This window comes from Trematomus bernacchii, unplaced genomic scaffold (assembly GCF_902827165.1).
Source record: "Trematomus bernacchii unplaced genomic scaffold, fTreBer1.1, whole genome shotgun sequence".
NCBI lineage: Eukaryota > Metazoa > Chordata > Actinopteri > Perciformes > Nototheniidae > Trematomus > Trematomus bernacchii.
Window position 1 is genome coordinate 730,508 of NW_022987712.1, and position 17,299 is coordinate 747,806.

The window sequence follows — 17,299 nt, forward strand, 5'->3', positions numbered from 1 at the left end:
TGAACAGCGACCCCAGGTGTGTCTTCATTGGAATTACATCTTCATTACTGAAGGAAAAAACTTTGTGTTTGTTAACTGGGTTTTTAATGCAGTTGGCTTTTCTTAATGGTTACAATATTGCTATGAGTTACAGTATATATCTGAAGCAAATTATGTTTCTGAAGATGTGTAGTCAATTCCACCCTTCAATGTAGCATAAATGTGAACTTTCATTACAGGAACAATACCGGAAACAGACGTAGGAAAGATCCTCAGCTCGCTGATTGGATGTTTTAGCCGCAATGCACGTTGGGATATGGTGTTTATGCGATGTGAAATCCGAAAACATTAAAAAAAATAATAATAATACTTTATTCCGAGTGTTCTTGCTTTTCTCTTTGAAAGTCATCACATAACGTTTTTCATCAGCGTTTTGCAGGTTTTTTGTGACACTAGTAGTAGAAAGGGACGTCGTTCATGCAGGTTTTTGGTGTCAGTAGAATCATTTTTAATCGTTTTATGATGCAGCTAAATGTCATTCAGTGTGTGCATGTTCCAGTTATTAAATGCTGCAACTAATGATTCAGAAAGGGATGTCGTTCATGCACTATTTTATCAGTTTTATTAATTTTATATCCTATATATATTCATGTTGCTCTGTTGGAGGAGTCATATCTACTCTGTTGCTAATGTGCACATGACAATAAATCCTCGAAACTTGAAACAGGAAATACACATTTCCACTGATACACGTAACACTCTTTATTCACCTCAGCTGATGCTGAACACTCACACAGTTCTTCCTCAGCTTATTACAGGTTTTGATGTCTCTAGTAGTAGAAAGGGACGTCGTTCATGCAGTTCTTGTGACTCTAGTAGTAGAAAGGGACGTCGTTCATGCAGTTCTTGTGACTCTAGTAGTAGAAAGGGACGTCGTTCATGCAGTTCTTGTGACTCTAGTAGTAGAAAGGGATGTCGTTCATGCAGAAGTTGGGCCTCAGACCCTCGAAGGTGCAGTCGGACGTCTCCATGCTGCAGCGGCCGCAGTGGCAGCTCAGAGCGACCGGGTAGGAGACGGTCGGGTCGATGCCGAGGGGGCAGTCAGGGAGGTCAAAGGTCATGTAGTGGTAGTCCTCGTACGTGCACACATGCTGGTACACTTTGCTGAACAGGGACTTGATGACAGAGTCCTGGGGGGGGGGGCAGATATTAAATCATTACATATTTTTGATTGAATTCTTTGATTTGATTTGTAAAACAATAATACAAAAAATTATAATAATAATGACATGAAACAAGAGAATTATGATACTGTGCAAACTTAAGCAGTATCAAATTGATAAACACAAATATTATTGACTTACAAATTATATATAAACAAATGATCTATTACACATCCGAACATTTTCCGAATATATTCACTGTTTTGCACGTGTTGTTTATCTTCTTCTGCTGATATGTATATCTTCATTGGTTTCAATAGAGCCTCTAATGCAGGGGTGTCAAACTCAATGGCACAGCCCCACCTAGTGTCAGCAGTAAGTAGTTAAAATAATAATTTAAAAAATATATACATATACATCTTAAAATATATATTAAGATCATGTTTAGTCATCTGATTCGTCTGTACATTGCTGTTTTAGTCTGTGTTCTTCTAATCAGTGTCCACATTGTGCCTATTGAGCCGTTTTGAGCGACGTGGGTCAAGCCCCGATCCAGCCCCTCTCTCTCACTGTCTAAGTGAATGGGTGCTGTAAAAACTACACTGCGCATGCTCAGAGTATTTTTCTATTCAATAAAATAATCACTATAGGGGCACTGTGCTGCCATACCCATCAAACGTCATCTCACATAATTCAGAGAGCTGATTGGCTGTAAGTACGTGTGCCACGAAAAGTGTAGTGTGTAAAGAGGAGACGAGAGAGAGCAGCGTATAGCGATTAAAATCAGTAAAACGGAAAGAAAATGAATGAAGTTGACTTCAGCTTTGGTAAGTTCATTTTATGTCATATCTTTTGTTGATCTTCTGTGTTTTGCCTAGGCTATTGCTCTGCTGGATCGATTGATATTGTGACACTGTATTGTTAACATGGCCCACCAGTGCAGAAATACCCGGATGTTGACAAGCAAGCCTCTATCACGACTTTTACTTCACTATAACACACATTTTTGTGGAGAATACGAAGATTTTTTCAGTTCTTGTCAAGCAAATGTATATGTATTACACATTGTCACTCCCAACTCGTCCTATGTGTCAGGATCCCTTGGCGTCACTATCAACGCAGTGGGGGCCCTTTAGCGTCGATTTTCAACTATCAGGGAGTCCCATTGACTTGCATAGAGCGACTTTATCCCACTATTCCCCACAGTACCTTGGTGGGGCAGTGTCCGCTGCAGATGGTCGTCTCCACTTGATGACACTTCGGACAGCCGTCCTTCTCCAGAGAAACCGTCTGGTTCACCAGCTGACAGAGAGGCAGCTGGAAGGCAACTGAGGAGGGAGAGGGTTGTTGGGAAAATACTGAATGTCCTCTTCCAACATGAGAGTAACATGATAACAAAGGTATCCCAACTGTAGCTGAGAACATGACAGGATGTATGATTACCTAGAAGAGCATCAGGACTGTTTGAGGCATATGATAGCTATGTGATTAACATGATGATTCAGCCTCTATGGAGATAGACATATGACAAGCATGATCATTTCTGACGTGGAGCTAATCTGAAGTAAACATTGAATACTGCTTTCTATTCCTCCATCTTGTGACTGTGTAACTCCCTCTCTTGGATATCAGCATGTGAAGGACACTGTTCAGGAACTAGTTGATGCTCTGTATGTGATGACTACTTCCATTCTGGAGAGGATCACAGATACATGGATCCTGAGATTGAAGCTCAAGCCGGTGACGAGTGATTATTAAAATGTTTAAGTATTCAGAAAAAGTCAGAATTCTGAGAAAAAAGTCAGATTTTTTGAGAAAAAGTCAGAATTCTGAGATTTTGAGAAATCAACAAAACACAAGACAGACAACTACAGATAGCACCACACATGATGGTTACTTGTTGTTATTTAGGGCTGCCTGTATGGATCAGGTTTTTGCTGAAGCGAGCCCTTTTACTATAATAATAATATGTTATGTATTAAATAAACTGTATAGGTACAATGAGCGACATCTAGTGACAGATTTTGGAACATTGATTTGATTTTTCTCATGGCAGTTAGACTCTAGAGACAAACCAGGGGACTTTCTTTTTATTTTTAATCTGTGTCTGTCCATTTGGTGTAGTATTTTATCCAATATTACATTTGGTTTATATATTACTCACTTAGGGGTTAGGTTGTGGAAGAGCGTAGGGCCTGCGTGGTGCACTGGCTCTCGGTAAATGAGTGTTTAAAAAAAACATTAAAAGACTCCATAAACATAGCCCTACTAAAAGCCTGTTTCTGTTAAAAAGCAGATCTCGCCAACCCAGGGTCTCTGGAGGGGGGTGTGTGTGTGTGTGTGTGTGTGTGTGTGTGTGTGTGTGTGTGTGTGTGTGTGTGTGTGTGTGTGTGTGTGTGTGTGTGTGTGTGTGTGTGTGTGTGTGTGTGTGTGTGTGTGTGTGCACGTGTGCGCGTGCGCGGAGCTCGTCCCAATGGAATCAGTAAAAGACCTTAAATGAGAAGGGGATCTAAAATGGTTGATTCAAAGTGATTCTAGTTCTGTTAGTTAAAACCATGAATAAAATACATTTAAAAGTGAAAGTGCAAGTATTAAAACACAAGTGCAATAATAAAATAAGTAGAATTAAAACAATCTCCCCAATAATTGAAACTAATTAATTGATTATTAATCATTTTAAAAGTAAAAGGAGTGTTATAATTAAACTAATAATAATAAGAATGATAATAAGTAAAAGAGGGAAGGGGGGCACACCGGGTTAGTAAAATGGTATAAAAATGAACTAGATGTCACTGGAAAATAAAAACCACTAAGAGCAAGGTCGGGTAAGTTTAAAAGATTCCATAGGACAGGTGTTTAGATTGCTCTGTTTATTTAAAAAGGTGGCAGGTCGGTGAAGAGTTTCTCTCTGCGGGTGGTTTTTCTGGCCTCCAGGTAATAAAATTAATTAAAATAAATATAAATAAATAAATAAAAGGATCACTCCTCATTGGCTTTGATTACAATCATAAGGTAAAAACATGCACATATATACTTTAAAGGTGGGGTAGGTAAGTTTGAGAAACCGGCTCGAGATACACTTTTTGTTATATTCCATGGAATGCTCTTAACATCCCGATAGCAATGAATATCTGAAGTGCTTTGACAAAAAATCCATAAAGAAATATCATCTGTGGAAGCCTACTGTAAAAAGCACGACCAATCATTTTAGCCGGCCCGGCTAAAATAACTGGATGGCCTACCTGCCTGTCAGCCTTCCATCTGTGCACAAACTTATCTCGTGCCCTCATTGGTCATGTGCGCGTTCGTGGGTGTTGGAGGAGGGGCTCTGTAAGGAAGAGGCAGATTTGTTCCGGCTGTGTATTTTCAAATTTGAGCGATCTCGAGCTGGTTTCTCCAAAATTACCTACCCCACCTTTAAAGGGATAAAACATGTAATAAGTGATAAAAACATAAATATGAACACCATTAAGATAAATAAGATAGTGCTAAAAACATGCGTTAAAAATGGAGCACACCAGTAAAAAAAGTCCAGATGAGGAGGATCACTAAAATTAATTGTTTTGGAATAAATATAAAAATCTCTATTTGATCAAATACGTGGAGGGTGAAGGAGATTAAAATCACCGATCTGCAGGGGAGAGAAACTGGGGGGAGAGGAGATCATACAGGTTGTTGAGGTTATTAAAACATGTTTGAGTGGTGGGAGGTGGACCCATCAGTTGTACTTTTCGTTTAATCCGCCCGGGTCAATGGTGCCCAGGCGATGGATCCACCTCCGCTCCGCCGCTCGCCTCTGAGCCGTGCTCCAGCCGCTGCTGCTCTCCAGGCCCATAGACTGCACATTCTGGAGGCCATGGAGTTTAAAATGGTTGTATAAAACGCTCGTGCAGTCCCCGTCTCTAATTCTGTATCGGTGTTGTTTTATTATGAGGCTGATCTCATTGCGCGTTTCCCCCACATAGAGGTCACCTGTCACCATCTTGTGGTGGCAGGGGAGAGGCACGGGCACATGTTTCATATCTCGGTTAATTTAATAAAACCAATGCTGTTCTTAGAGAGTATTTCACCTTATTTAGGGTAATGTCTGTGGCATGGTTATGGACACGTGGATACAACAACTATATCATAAGGTAGGGAAGGAAAAGATGGGGATTCAATAAGGAAATGGAGAAAAAGAGAGTACTGATTGTAAGTGACAAAAATAATACTAAGGGGTAGGAGAGGTTTTTAGGGTTTAAATTCAGGAGGGAAGAAGGTTCGGATTAGGTAAGAAGGTGGGGAGTGGTTATGGTTAGGATGGGGGGAAGGGAAGGGTTACATTGAAGGGAGGGAAGAGTGAAGGTTTAGATACAAGGGAAGGGAATAGATTATGGTTAGGAAAGAAGATAGGAGTGAAGTTAAAGGGGTTTGAGGTAGGGAGTAGGGTTAGGATAGAGAGACGGGGGAGGGGTTAGGGTTAGGATAGAGAGAAGGGGGAGGGGTTAGGTTGGAGGGATTTAAAATTTGGAAAATTAGGATTAGGTGAGAGGGGAAGGAAAGGTTAGAGCCATACCAGTTTACTGTTCCTGGGTAGTTTGGGGGGGTGGGGTAAGTGAGGGTAAGGGGGGACAGTCATAACCACCATTTACTAGAACAGCAGGTACTGGGGGTGGGGAGGCCTTGTCGGCTAGCTGGATAGCTAGGGGATTTGGGAATATAAGTAGTTCTGCCCAATGCATTTTATCTAACCCATAACTGTTTACTCTTCCTGGGTAGGGGGGTTAGGGTTATGTTATGGTTAGGGTTAGGGTCAGGCTTAGGGTCAGGGTTAGGGTTAGGGTCAGGGCTATGAAATGCCAGGTTTTAGGCCTTGGTTTGAACATTCAACCCTGAAAATAAAAAATCAATCCTGACAGGACTAGAGTAGATAGCAAGTAAGTAAATCTGTTACAGAGCCTGTCAATGTATAAATTGAGGAAATCAATGTTAGTCTGTTAACCAAAGTGCAGCCATCTATTAATGTATTCATTACATTGCCAGTATTTTTCGTTGTTGTGAAAAAAAGAATCGCCCCCTCGGATTCTTTAACAGCCCCCTCAGTCATTTCATCCTGGAGCCGGGCCTGTACCTGCTAAATGTTCCTATCATTATCCATATCATTATGACATTATAGTACTTTGCATTGAACTGGCGCTTCTATCCAAAGCGACTTACAAAGAGCGATAAGTCCTAAAGAACAAAATGAAAAATAAAAATGTATTTCACAAACTATTGTTCGTGCTATTTTCTTTTATAGAACATTGAATCTGCTCAAAGCCCAGAGTGAACAACTCAGAGGGACTTTCAAAAGACACTCACAGTATAATATAATATTATAAATGTAATTCAAATGAGTTGTAGTTACCTGCAGGAGCCGGGGGCCAAATGTAAGCTCCCAAAAACAGACTCAGCAAGAAGGAGAACTTCACTCCTCGGAGCTGAACAGCCATCGTCCTGCAGGAGACTTCATCAAACACAAAACTGCAGTCTGTTAAGGGTGAAAACACACAACCTGGCATCCATAAAAATAACAACCTGGCATCCTTAAAGCATTATTAAAGTGTCTACTAGACGAGATGCACTTCTACATTTTGAGAGTTTGGGCTCTTGTGCATCCATTTAATATCTTCTATCAGAACAGGGGAAAGAAAACGTCAATATAAACGCTTAGATGTTTATTTTACTAACTTTGTTTCTGTAGATTTCTCCTGAATTCACCATAAAAGGCATCACAGAATTACCCACTTTCACATTTAAACATAACATATTAATAACATTTAAAACAAAAATATATTAGCCTTAGTTTAAGTCATAACATAATGTACCTTGTTCACCTGAAGTAACTCACTAATTAAGTTTCAGTATCGACGTTTTTAAGTATATCCTATGCAATACCTGCTATAACGACTATTTCTCAACACTGTAATCATTTAAATAAAGATTAATTACTCTTACTATTGCCTGCAGGATTTATCCCACTTTCTCCACTTCTAAATCAAAGAGAAATACATAAAATATCATCCAGATAAATCCAAATCCAGATCTATGTATTAAAAGCTGGTTCTTGTTGTCAAAGACTCACCTGTGTGTGTCTGCAGGCGGTTCTGATGCTGGCTCTCCTGCTGGGTTTTTATACCACAGAAAAGACTCTGTATCCAGGATGAAAGTGGATCATATCGGACGTCATCACCTGGTTACCTGTGTTCAGGATGTCAGGTTTAATCTGCTGCGGATGGTCAACGTGACACACTCACTTCCTCCTGTTCATTATTAGTGGATTTGATCCTGTTGTTCAGAGGATCAAGGTTGTCGTTTTTTACTTCATGTCGGGAAAATACTGAATGTCCTCTTCCAATATGAAAATACATGATAACAAAGGTATCCCAACTGTAGCTGTGTACATGACAGGATGTATGATTACCTAGAAGAGCATCAGGACTGTTTGAGGCATATGATAGCTATGTGATTAACATGATGATTCAGCCTCTATGGAGATAGACATATGACAAGCATGATCATTTCTGACGTGGAGCTAATCTGAAGTAAACATTGAATACTGCTTTCTATTCCTCCATCTTGTGACTGTGTAACTCCCTCTCTTGTACATTACATTACATTGCATTTAGCTGACGCTTTATCCAAAGCGACTTACAATACGTGCATTCGACCAAGAAGATACAAACTTGAAGAAAACTAAGTATCATAAGAAGAATCATATAAGTACATCAGGTTTCATAGAGCCAACACATTTCAAGTGGTACTCAACTAGCTTTAGATAAGCCAGTCCTTTATTAGTATATAAGTGCTTTGTTAGTAATTCTTTGTCAACAACAGCTATTTATTTCACTATTAAGAAAAATATACGACTATATTTCATATTTACCTGCAATTGATTAAAGTTAGTTTGATATATCTTAACCTCCACTTTACCTCACTGAGTACTTGCTACATGCTCCTGCTGGCCATTTAACTGCGTGTTTACCATGTGTATTGTCTCGATCACAGTGTTTCACTTCCCAAGGTGGAAATGCAAGCTGTGAAACTGAATCAAACTGTTTGAATTAAATAAGAATAACAAAAAAAAGTTTAAAAAAAATGAAAGATATGACATTTACACACCAAAAAACTAAAACAAATGGAAAATGAATAAGGTATACAGACACAAGGAAACTATTGCTGTCTGGCAAAAGCTAAACTGCTTTTATTGTTTGTTATTTAGTTTATTTTTATGTAAGATTAGAATAACCCTTTAAAATCCAGACAACAAACATACAAATAAGAAATACACACACACAAAACACGAAATAAATGGGAACAAAGTACACAATACAGACATAGGACGTCACTACCGTCTAGCAAACATAATAACTAACATATTTCTGTTATTTAATATACATTTCTCTTAAAGAAATTCAAAGTTTCGACGAAGCTTTCAAATCCGGAACTAATCATTCGTCATTTTGAGTCGGACATAAAAGCGGACGGACCGATGTGGCATGCACTGCGCATGCGTGGTGACCAATGTGTTACGAAAAATGCTTTTTACCTGAAGGTTTTCTGAGCTTTGCTGGATAAACATTTATTGTAAACGTATTAAAATAATACAAACACAGCGGGGGTAATGGCGGAAGAAGAGCAGGAGAGCAAGAAGGTGAGTGTCTCATTCAGCTGTTGTTTTATTCATGATTTAAGGAAGTGTTTTAGAATATAGAGGCGATTCTAGAAGGTCAAAAACACCGGAAAACGTCCAGAAACGGATCAAAACATTCATACAGATCACCTCGTTGTTCAGGGTTTAGTAGTTTAACATCACCTTAATATAAAAGTTGATATGTATAACCTAAAGCTCATTCAAACAGATCTGGTTTACCATCTGTGTGTCTGTCTTCTGTGTTCAGAGATAACAGAAGCACAGCTCATGTTAACTTAAAACAACTTCAATGTTAAATATTTGTAATATACACGAAGGAAGTTCATTTGGTTATCAAAGAAACTACATGCAGTAATACGTGTATTCTGGTCTTGAACAAAAGGCAGTCTTGGTGATGTACAGAGGTGGAAAGAAATGTGAATGAAATGTCATACTTTTACTTCACTACAATTCAAAAGTTTTTCCTCCGCAATAAGCACTTTTCCACCTAATACTTTAATTACATTTTCCTGTTTGTGCCTGATTACTTTTACTTAAGTACTTCTTATTCTAGTTTCACACCTAAACTTAACTTAACCCATAAGGACCCATTGGGTGTCACATGAACTTTAAATGTTCTGGAAGGTTCCTTATACAGCTTAAGCCTTGTTGTTATCTCATGAAGTCCCTCAGTGACCCACACTGAACAGTCTGGGGGGTCCTGGTCATGTGACTTTGTGTTCCCATGACAACATGTCCAAGATGTCCATGTGCCAGACTAACACATGTGACCGAACGAGCTACAAAATTCAAGCCATTTAAGAATTAAAATGCTTACGTAACATGTCCTTTATTACATTGAACCTGTTGTGGAAACATTTCTTGATCAAATTGATATGAAACAAATGAGACAAACATCGCTGTGACACCGGCACTTTGGCAAGTTACCACATACGTTTTTAAAAAGCTTAATAAGCACCGTAACTTTCATGATATCATTTCTCGGTCATAATCGATTGTCTCCTTGAACGGCCGACTGTTGTGTGACGGTAAATGCTGCGGCCGCAAGGCATTGTGGGGCAGCATTTTCTCCTCTCCTTTCGGTGAGGGAGGTCCAGTAGTTCCTAAGCTAAAGGAGGTTATAAAGGAAGTTTGAAACCTCCTTTCCTATCATCTAGACAATTCTAACGGCACTTATCATGGCTGCCACTGAGGGACTTCCGGGTCATTTCACTCGGTTATGAAGGTTCCTAAGCTAAATGGACTACTGGACCGCAACCCGGGACTTTAACCCTACACTTTTACAGTAAACCCGGAGTGACCTATATGCACAATTAGAAATATGATTATGATCTGCTCCGTTAATTTAGCTGATTCAATTATATTGAGTTGATATCTTCTTATTCTTCAATTCAAACAAATTTAAACCAAAAAATCATCCTCATTAATGAAGTTATAAATAAGAGTTATTTTACCATTAAAGCCCAATGTGACACATACTGTACGTCACTTTTCAGATATGTGACACTAGGGGGGGGTTACTTGTCAGAAATGTGGTCTATTTAGTCTAAATGATGTTCCCCTTAATTTCCCCAAAAGTAGAAATGGGTCCGGGTTCTTTTGGGACTAATTGAATTCCCCTTGTCACACTGGTGCTCAACAAGACTCCACTTTTCAATATTTCCCCCACTTTTAGAGAACAAATACAAGAAAGTATGAGATTTAACAGATTTCTAGCTGTCTTAGCTAATTCGAGATATTAGTGTGTATTAACGTTGAGCAAAGCCATCACAAGTGAACCAAATCACACTCAAATATGTGTTGATTTAAGGTTGTAGTGAAACAACTGAGTCACTGTTACTTGGTAATTATTCACCAAATGGCAGAAAAACAATCTATTTTATATGAATATTGACATGGGAATCCCACACTTTCATCATATGTAATAGTCTTATTTGTTCATGTGAACCAGTCGCTGCGAATACAGTAAATTCTGCATTTTAAATAACACTCTTGTTGTGCAATATTAACACACACACACACACACACACACACACACACACACACACACACATATACAAACACATAAATGCAGACACTTACACGTGATACCTCTTTATAATTATTATGACTGGCTCTATCTCTTAGTGAGACCATTACATCAGAATCAAAATGTTTTTTATCACCAAGTACACATAATTAATTTGCTTTGCTACATGAGGTGCTTACAGAGACACAGCTAGAAGAATAGGTAGCAAAATTAAATTAAATACATGTTATGACAGCTATTTAAAAAACTATTATAACAATATTTAAATATGATAAATACTATATACTGTATTTAAAGAGAGAGCTGTGCTGATTTAAAAAGAGGTAGCATGGAGAGGAAATGTTCAACATGTGTAGGATTTATAATTTTAACAAGATGTTCTCATGATGTGCATTGCATAGTATAAATATATTTCAGCAAAATCAAGTGTTTTTTGTATTTTTCTATTCTCTTGACAAGTGGGACAAACCTCAGTTTATTGGATTTTAGTCCCTCGTCTATTTGTATCCATAGACTGTATATATAAATGGACATAGTGTCCGTGACGTAACCCATAGGTTTCTGCAGAGTTGCTGAGAAGCCCTTAGTAGGCGGAGTCGGCCGCTGCCGTCTCGACAGTGACGTCAGAGCCTAACTCCAGCCTGATCCAAATAAGGGCAAAGAGGCGGAGCCGAGGCGGCATAAGATAACTCCGATATTTAAATGAAGAATACTCCACCAGGCACCAACACAACAAACACGTCCGAGTTCAAGTTGTGTTCCCCAGATCAGCCTCGCAGCCGAGCCCCTGTAGCTAACAGAGCTAACGGAGCTAGCAGAGGGACAGAAAGCTAGAAGCCGCAGTCACCCGTCCATCAAAGGGACCACGCCCTAATTTATGCAAAAACATTAAGACCTAATATAACTAAAAGGGGTGCGTTATAAAACAATTCACTCCCCAATCCATAGTCATGAAGGTGGAATCTAACTATATCCAGAATAATTGTTATGGCACCCAGGGGTAGAAACGTGTTTATTTCTGCTGTAAAGTTGGGCATGTTAACATGGGGGTCTATGGAAATAGCTCCTTTCTGCAGCCATCCCCTATTGGCCACTAGATGAACTGCAGTTTGTGGCACGTCCTTATGGGCTTCCCGGCTCTGCCCCAGAGTTTGCCGCTTGTTTTTATTTGAACCTGAAGCAAAAAATGTGATGTTTTTTTCAATGGATAACAATTAGTTATTTTCAATAGCTTCCATAGACCTATGACATCAATAGTTTCCATGTCATGTGACCCAATGACTCCAAATCAATGCACTCTTGTATCTGGGTCACAAACACCAGGAATAGATCACTGACACCCAGAATACTAATACACTTATATAAACATATAGAGGTCAGTGAATAAGTGAGTTGAAGGATTCAAGAGTGTTGACCTTTCGGATGTGACTGGAGTTCCAGAGTTGATATGATTTAAAGGTCACCTATTCTGTAAAATCCACTTCATGTCTCTTCTTCATCAACATGTGTCCCCTCTTCTTCATGTCTCTTCTACATCAACATGTGTCCCCTCTTCTTCATGTCTCTTCTACATCAACATGTGTCCCCTCTTCTTCATGTCTCTTCTACATCAACATGTGTCCCCTCTTCTTCATGTCTCTTCTACATCAACATGTGTCCCCTCTTCTTCATGTCTCTTCTACATCAACATGTGTCCCCTCTTCTTCATGTCTCTTCTACATCAACATGTGTCCCCTCTTCTTCATGTCTCTTCTACATCAACATGTGTCCCCTCTTCTTCATGTCTCTTCTACATCAACATGTGTCCCCTCTTCTTCATGTCTCTTCTACATCAACATGTGTCTCCTCTTCTTCATGTCTCTTCGACATCAACATGTGTCCCCTCTTCTACATGTCTCTTCTACATCAACATGTGTCCCCTCTTCTTCATGTCTCTTCTACATCAACATGTGTCCCCTCTTCTTCATGTCTCTTCTTCATCAACATGTGTCCCCTCTTCTCCATGTCTCTTCTACATCAACATGTGTCCCCTCTTCTTCATGTCTCTTCTACATCAACATGTGTCCCCTCTTCTTCATGTCTCTTCTACATCAACATGTGTCCCCTCTTCTTCATGTCTCTTCTACATCAACATGTGTCCCCTCTTCTCCATGTCTCTTCTACATCAACATGTGTCCCCTCTTCTTCATGTCTCTTCTACATCAACATGTGTCCCCTCTTCTTCATGTCTCTTCTACATCAACATGTGTCCCCTCTTCTTCATGTCTCTTCTACATCAACATGTGTCCCCTCTTCTTCATGTCTCTTCTACATCAACATGTGTCCCCTCTTCTTCATGTCTCTTCTACATCAACATGTGTCCCCTCTTCTTCATGTCTCTTCTACATCAACATGTGTCCCCTCTTCTTCATGTCTCTTCTACATCACCATGTGTCCCCTCTTCTTCATGTCTCTTCTACATCAACATGTGTCCCCTCTTCTTCATGTCTCTTCTACATCAACATGTGTCCCCTCTGTGGAAAGAGACTCTGAAAGTTTCAGGAAAAAACATTCTCTCTCTTTTTGTCCTGATCCATTTCTATAAAAACCTGTCTGAAAATGAGCTGATCAGATTTTGGCCACTTTATGATGTCATAACGGTGTTTTGGCTTGTGTAACCATTAGCCAATCAGCAACCAAGGTAACCCCCCCCCCCTTATCACCTGAATCTCCTCCTAGAGCACCATTGACTTCTTTTTAACCAAATCTCTCTCAGAGGGGCGTGGGGAGGGGCTCCTTATTTTCATCTAAAGTAACAAGACAGAGAATCAGCACTTTGGAAACAGGGCTGAAACAGAGGGGATTCTGGGATGCTGCAATGATCTGTTTGGTGTTTCAGCCAATCAGAGACAGGTTCTGGATATATCTGAGACCTGTGATATATTGATGAGAAACAGTATAATAGGGGACCTTTTAAAGGGGTCACTTTGACGGTCTGTTTCTGTCCTCAGGGTTTCCGGCTGCTGGGGATCCTGGATGTTAAAAACACGCCGTGCGCCAGAGAGGCCATCCTGCACGGAGCGGGGGGGGCAGTCGGTGCCGGCCTGATCCACTTCCTGACCACCAGTGAGGCTTATTTTTAGTCTGAACTGTGTGTGGTTTTTTTCTCTGCAAATGTAGGGCATTTTATTGCACTCAACTTTAAAGAGGCCCTATTCTGATTTGTGGTGTTTTTCCCTCTCCTTTAGTTCTATAGGTTTTAAAGTAGAGACACCTGCACATCAGCAGGAGAGGACTCTTTAAAGTAGAGACACTACATACTGATATACACCTGAACATCAGCAGGAGAGGACTCTTTAAAGAAGAGACACTACATACTGATATACACCTGCACATCAGCAGGAGAGGACTCTTTAAAGTAGAGACACTACATACTGATATACACCTGAACATCAGCAGGAGAGGACTCTTTAAAGTAGAGACACTACATACTGATATACACCTGAACATCAGCAGGAGAGGACTCTTTAAAGTAGAGACACTACATACTGATATACACCTGAACATCAGCAGGAGAGGACTCTTTAAAGTAGAGACACTACATACTGATATACACCTGCACATCAGCAGGAGAGGACTCTTTAAAGCAGAGACACTACATACTGATATACACCTGAACATCAGCAGGAGAGGACTCTTTAAAGTAGAGACATTACATACTGATATACACCTGAACATCAGCAGGAGAGGACTCTTTAAAGTAGAGACACTACACACTGATATACACCTGAACATCAGCAGGAGAGGACTCTTTAAAGTAGAGACACTACATACTGATATACACCTGAACATCAGCAGGAGAGGACTCTTTAAAGTAGAGACACCAAATACTGATATACACCTGAACATCAGCAGGAGAGGACTCTTTAAAGTAGAGACACTACATACTGATATACACCTGAACATCAGCAGGAGAGGACTCTTTAAAGTAGAGACACTACATACTGATATACACCTGCACATCAGCAGGAGAGGACTCTTTAAAGTAGAGACACTACATACTGATATACACCTGAACATCAGCAGGAGAGGACTCTTTAAAGTAGAGACACTACATACTGATATACACCTGAACATCAGCAGGAGAGGACTCTTTAAAGCAGAGACACTACATACTGATATACACCTGAACATCAGCAGGAGAGGACTCTTTAAAGTAGAGACACTACATACTGATATACACCTGAACATCAGCAGGAGAGGACTCTTTAAAGTAGAGACACTACATACTGATATACACCTGAACATCAGCAGGAGAGGACTCTTTAAAGTAGAGACACTACATACTGATATACACCTGAACATCAGCAGGAGAGGACTCTTTAAAGTAGAGACACTACATACTGATATACACCTGAACATCAGCAGGAGAGGACTCTTTAAAGTAGAGACACTACATACTGATATACACCTGAACATCAGCAGGAGAGGACTCTTTAAAGTAGAGACACTACATACTGATATACACCTGAATATCAGCAGGAGAGGACTCTTTAAAGTAGAGACTCTACATACTGATATACACCTGAACATCAGCAGGAGAGGACTCTTTAAAGTAGAGACACTACATACTGATATACACCTGAACATCAGCAGGAGAGGACTCTTTAAAGTAGAGACACTACATACTGATATACACCTGAATATCAGCAGGAGAGGACTCTTTAAAGTAGAGACACTACATACTGATATACACCTGAACATCAGCAGGAGAGGACTCTTTAAAGTAGAGACACTACATACTGATATACACCTGAACATCAGCAGGAGAGGACTCTTTAAAGTAGTCTGTCCTCGTTGGTCTCTCAGTTTTTCTTTGTGTCTTCAGGTCGGGTCAAGAGGTCGTTTGACGTTGGATTTGCAGGATTCATGTTCACCACCCTCGGGTCCTGGTAGGTCTTCATGATGACTCATCCTTCATCTATACCCTTTAAATCAGATGTAACTATTGCTTGTTTTCCCTTGTATACCTACCGTAACAAACAACCTGTTTACTGATAGAAAACCCTGCCTTTCATGAAGCATCCACCACTTCTTTGTACCTAACTCTAAGGGAATACTTATTTTTGCATCCTAGTTACACAATGCACCGGAGTATATCATATGTGACCTTCTCCATCCTTACATCGCCAGTAGGTCACTTGGGTCTTTTAAAAAACAACTGAAGACCCATCTTTATACATTGGCTTTTGTTTCTAAGTGCTCTCTGTTTTGTTTTCATGTTAACCTTCATTCCTGCCTCATGTTGTTGTTGTTGTATTCATGTTTCTGTGAAAGGTGCTATACTCAGAGATGGCAAAAGTACACACATCCTTTACTCAAGTAGATGTACAGATACTCGTTTTTAAAAATACTCTGGTGAAAGTAGAAGTTCTGACTAAACTTCTTTACTCAAGTCAAAGTAAAGAGGCTTTGAAATGTACTTCAGTAAAAAGTACCCATAACTAGCAGCTGTTTTAAAGAGTACCTGACCTCCCTTTATATTAATAGAACAATAATGTCATTGTTAGCTAATGAATGTTTCCATGCTGAACAACGGCAACATGACAACGTTTTCATTGGTCCCTCTTCTTTAGAGAAGACCAGGAAATGATGGATACACGGATCGTGTTCAAATCAATAGGCACGCAATGACTCTAAATAATAATGATCACGCCACCAAACACACATTCAAACTAAAGGAACCAGCCTGTTTGGGAAATGTAAGAAGTAGAAAGTACAGGTATTTGTGTTCAACATGTAAGAAGTAGAAAGTACAGGTATTTGTGTTCAACATGTAAGAAGTAGAAAGTACAGGTATTTGTGTTCAACATGTAAGAAGTAGAAAGTACAGGTATTTGGGTTCAACATGTAAGAAGTAGAAAGTACAGGTATTTGTGTTCAACATGTAAGAAGTAGAAAGTACAGGTATTTGGGTTCAACATGTAAGAAGTAGAAAGTACAGGTATTTGAGTTCAACATGTAAGAAGTAGAAAGTACAGGTATTTGTGTTCAAAGTGTAAGAAGTAGAAAGTACAGGTATTTGTGTTCAACGTGTAAGAAGTAGAAAGTACAGGTATTTGAGTTCAACATGTAAGAAGTAGAAAGTACAGGTATTTGTGTTCAACATGTAAGAAGTAGAAAGTACAGGTATTTGTGTTCAACATGTAAGAAGTAGAAAGTACAGGTATTTGTGTTCAACATGTAAGAAGTAGAAAGTACAGGTATTTGTGTTCAACATGTAAGAAGTCAAAGTAAAAAGTCGTCAGAAAAACAAGTAGTGGAGTAAAGTACTGATAACAGAAACATGTACTTAAGTACAGTAAAGAAGTATTTGTACTCCACTACTTCCCACCTCTGCCTGTACTAAATATTATTATTATTATAACCTCGTTAGATGTAAACCATTCCTCTCGTCTGTCAGTAACCTAACGCTGA

General features: G+C 39.5%; 2 protein-coding genes across 2 annotated transcripts; one reads left to right on the forward strand and one right to left on the reverse strand.

Annotated features, from left to right (window-relative positions):
- Window positions 1-738: 738 nt before the first annotated feature.
- Window positions 739-7,129, reverse strand: lhb (luteinizing hormone subunit beta). Its single transcript, XM_034141042.1, has 4 exons — window positions 7,113-7,129; window positions 6,529-6,627; window positions 2,352-2,470; window positions 739-1,169 (listed from the first exon to the last, which is right to left on the reverse strand). The coding sequence occupies exons 2-4, from the start codon at window positions 6,611-6,613 to the stop codon at window positions 936-938; spliced, it is 438 nt and encodes a 145-aa protein (XP_033996933.1). The 5' UTR covers window positions 6,614-6,627; window positions 7,113-7,129; the 3' UTR covers window positions 739-935.
- A 1,536-nt stretch (window positions 7,130-8,665) lies between these two features.
- Window positions 8,666-15,774, forward strand: LOC117491181 (cytochrome c oxidase assembly protein COX20, mitochondrial; the record flags this gene model as incomplete). The annotated part of the gene is given in 3 exon segments (XM_034141044.1): window positions 8,666-8,814; window positions 13,834-13,948; window positions 15,711-15,774. Coding segments are annotated over 3 exon segments (209 nt in total), but the record flags the coding sequence as incomplete, so codon positions are not given.
- Between the last annotated feature and the right edge of the window lie 1,525 nt (window positions 15,775-17,299).

Coding starts and splice junctions, on each gene's coding strand:
- lhb (XM_034141042.1), bottom strand. CDS start 6,613: ATGGCTGTTCAGCTCCGAGGAGTGAAGTTCTCCTTCTTGCTGAGTCTG. Junction 2,471..6,528: donor TTGGCCCCCGGCTCCTGCAG/GTAACTACAACT, acceptor CTCCCTCCTCAG/TTGCCTTCCAGCTGCCTCTC. Junction 1,170..2,351: donor GCGGACACTGCCCCACCAAG/GTACTGTGGGGA, acceptor CCCCCCCCCCAG/GACTCTGTCATCAAGTCCCT.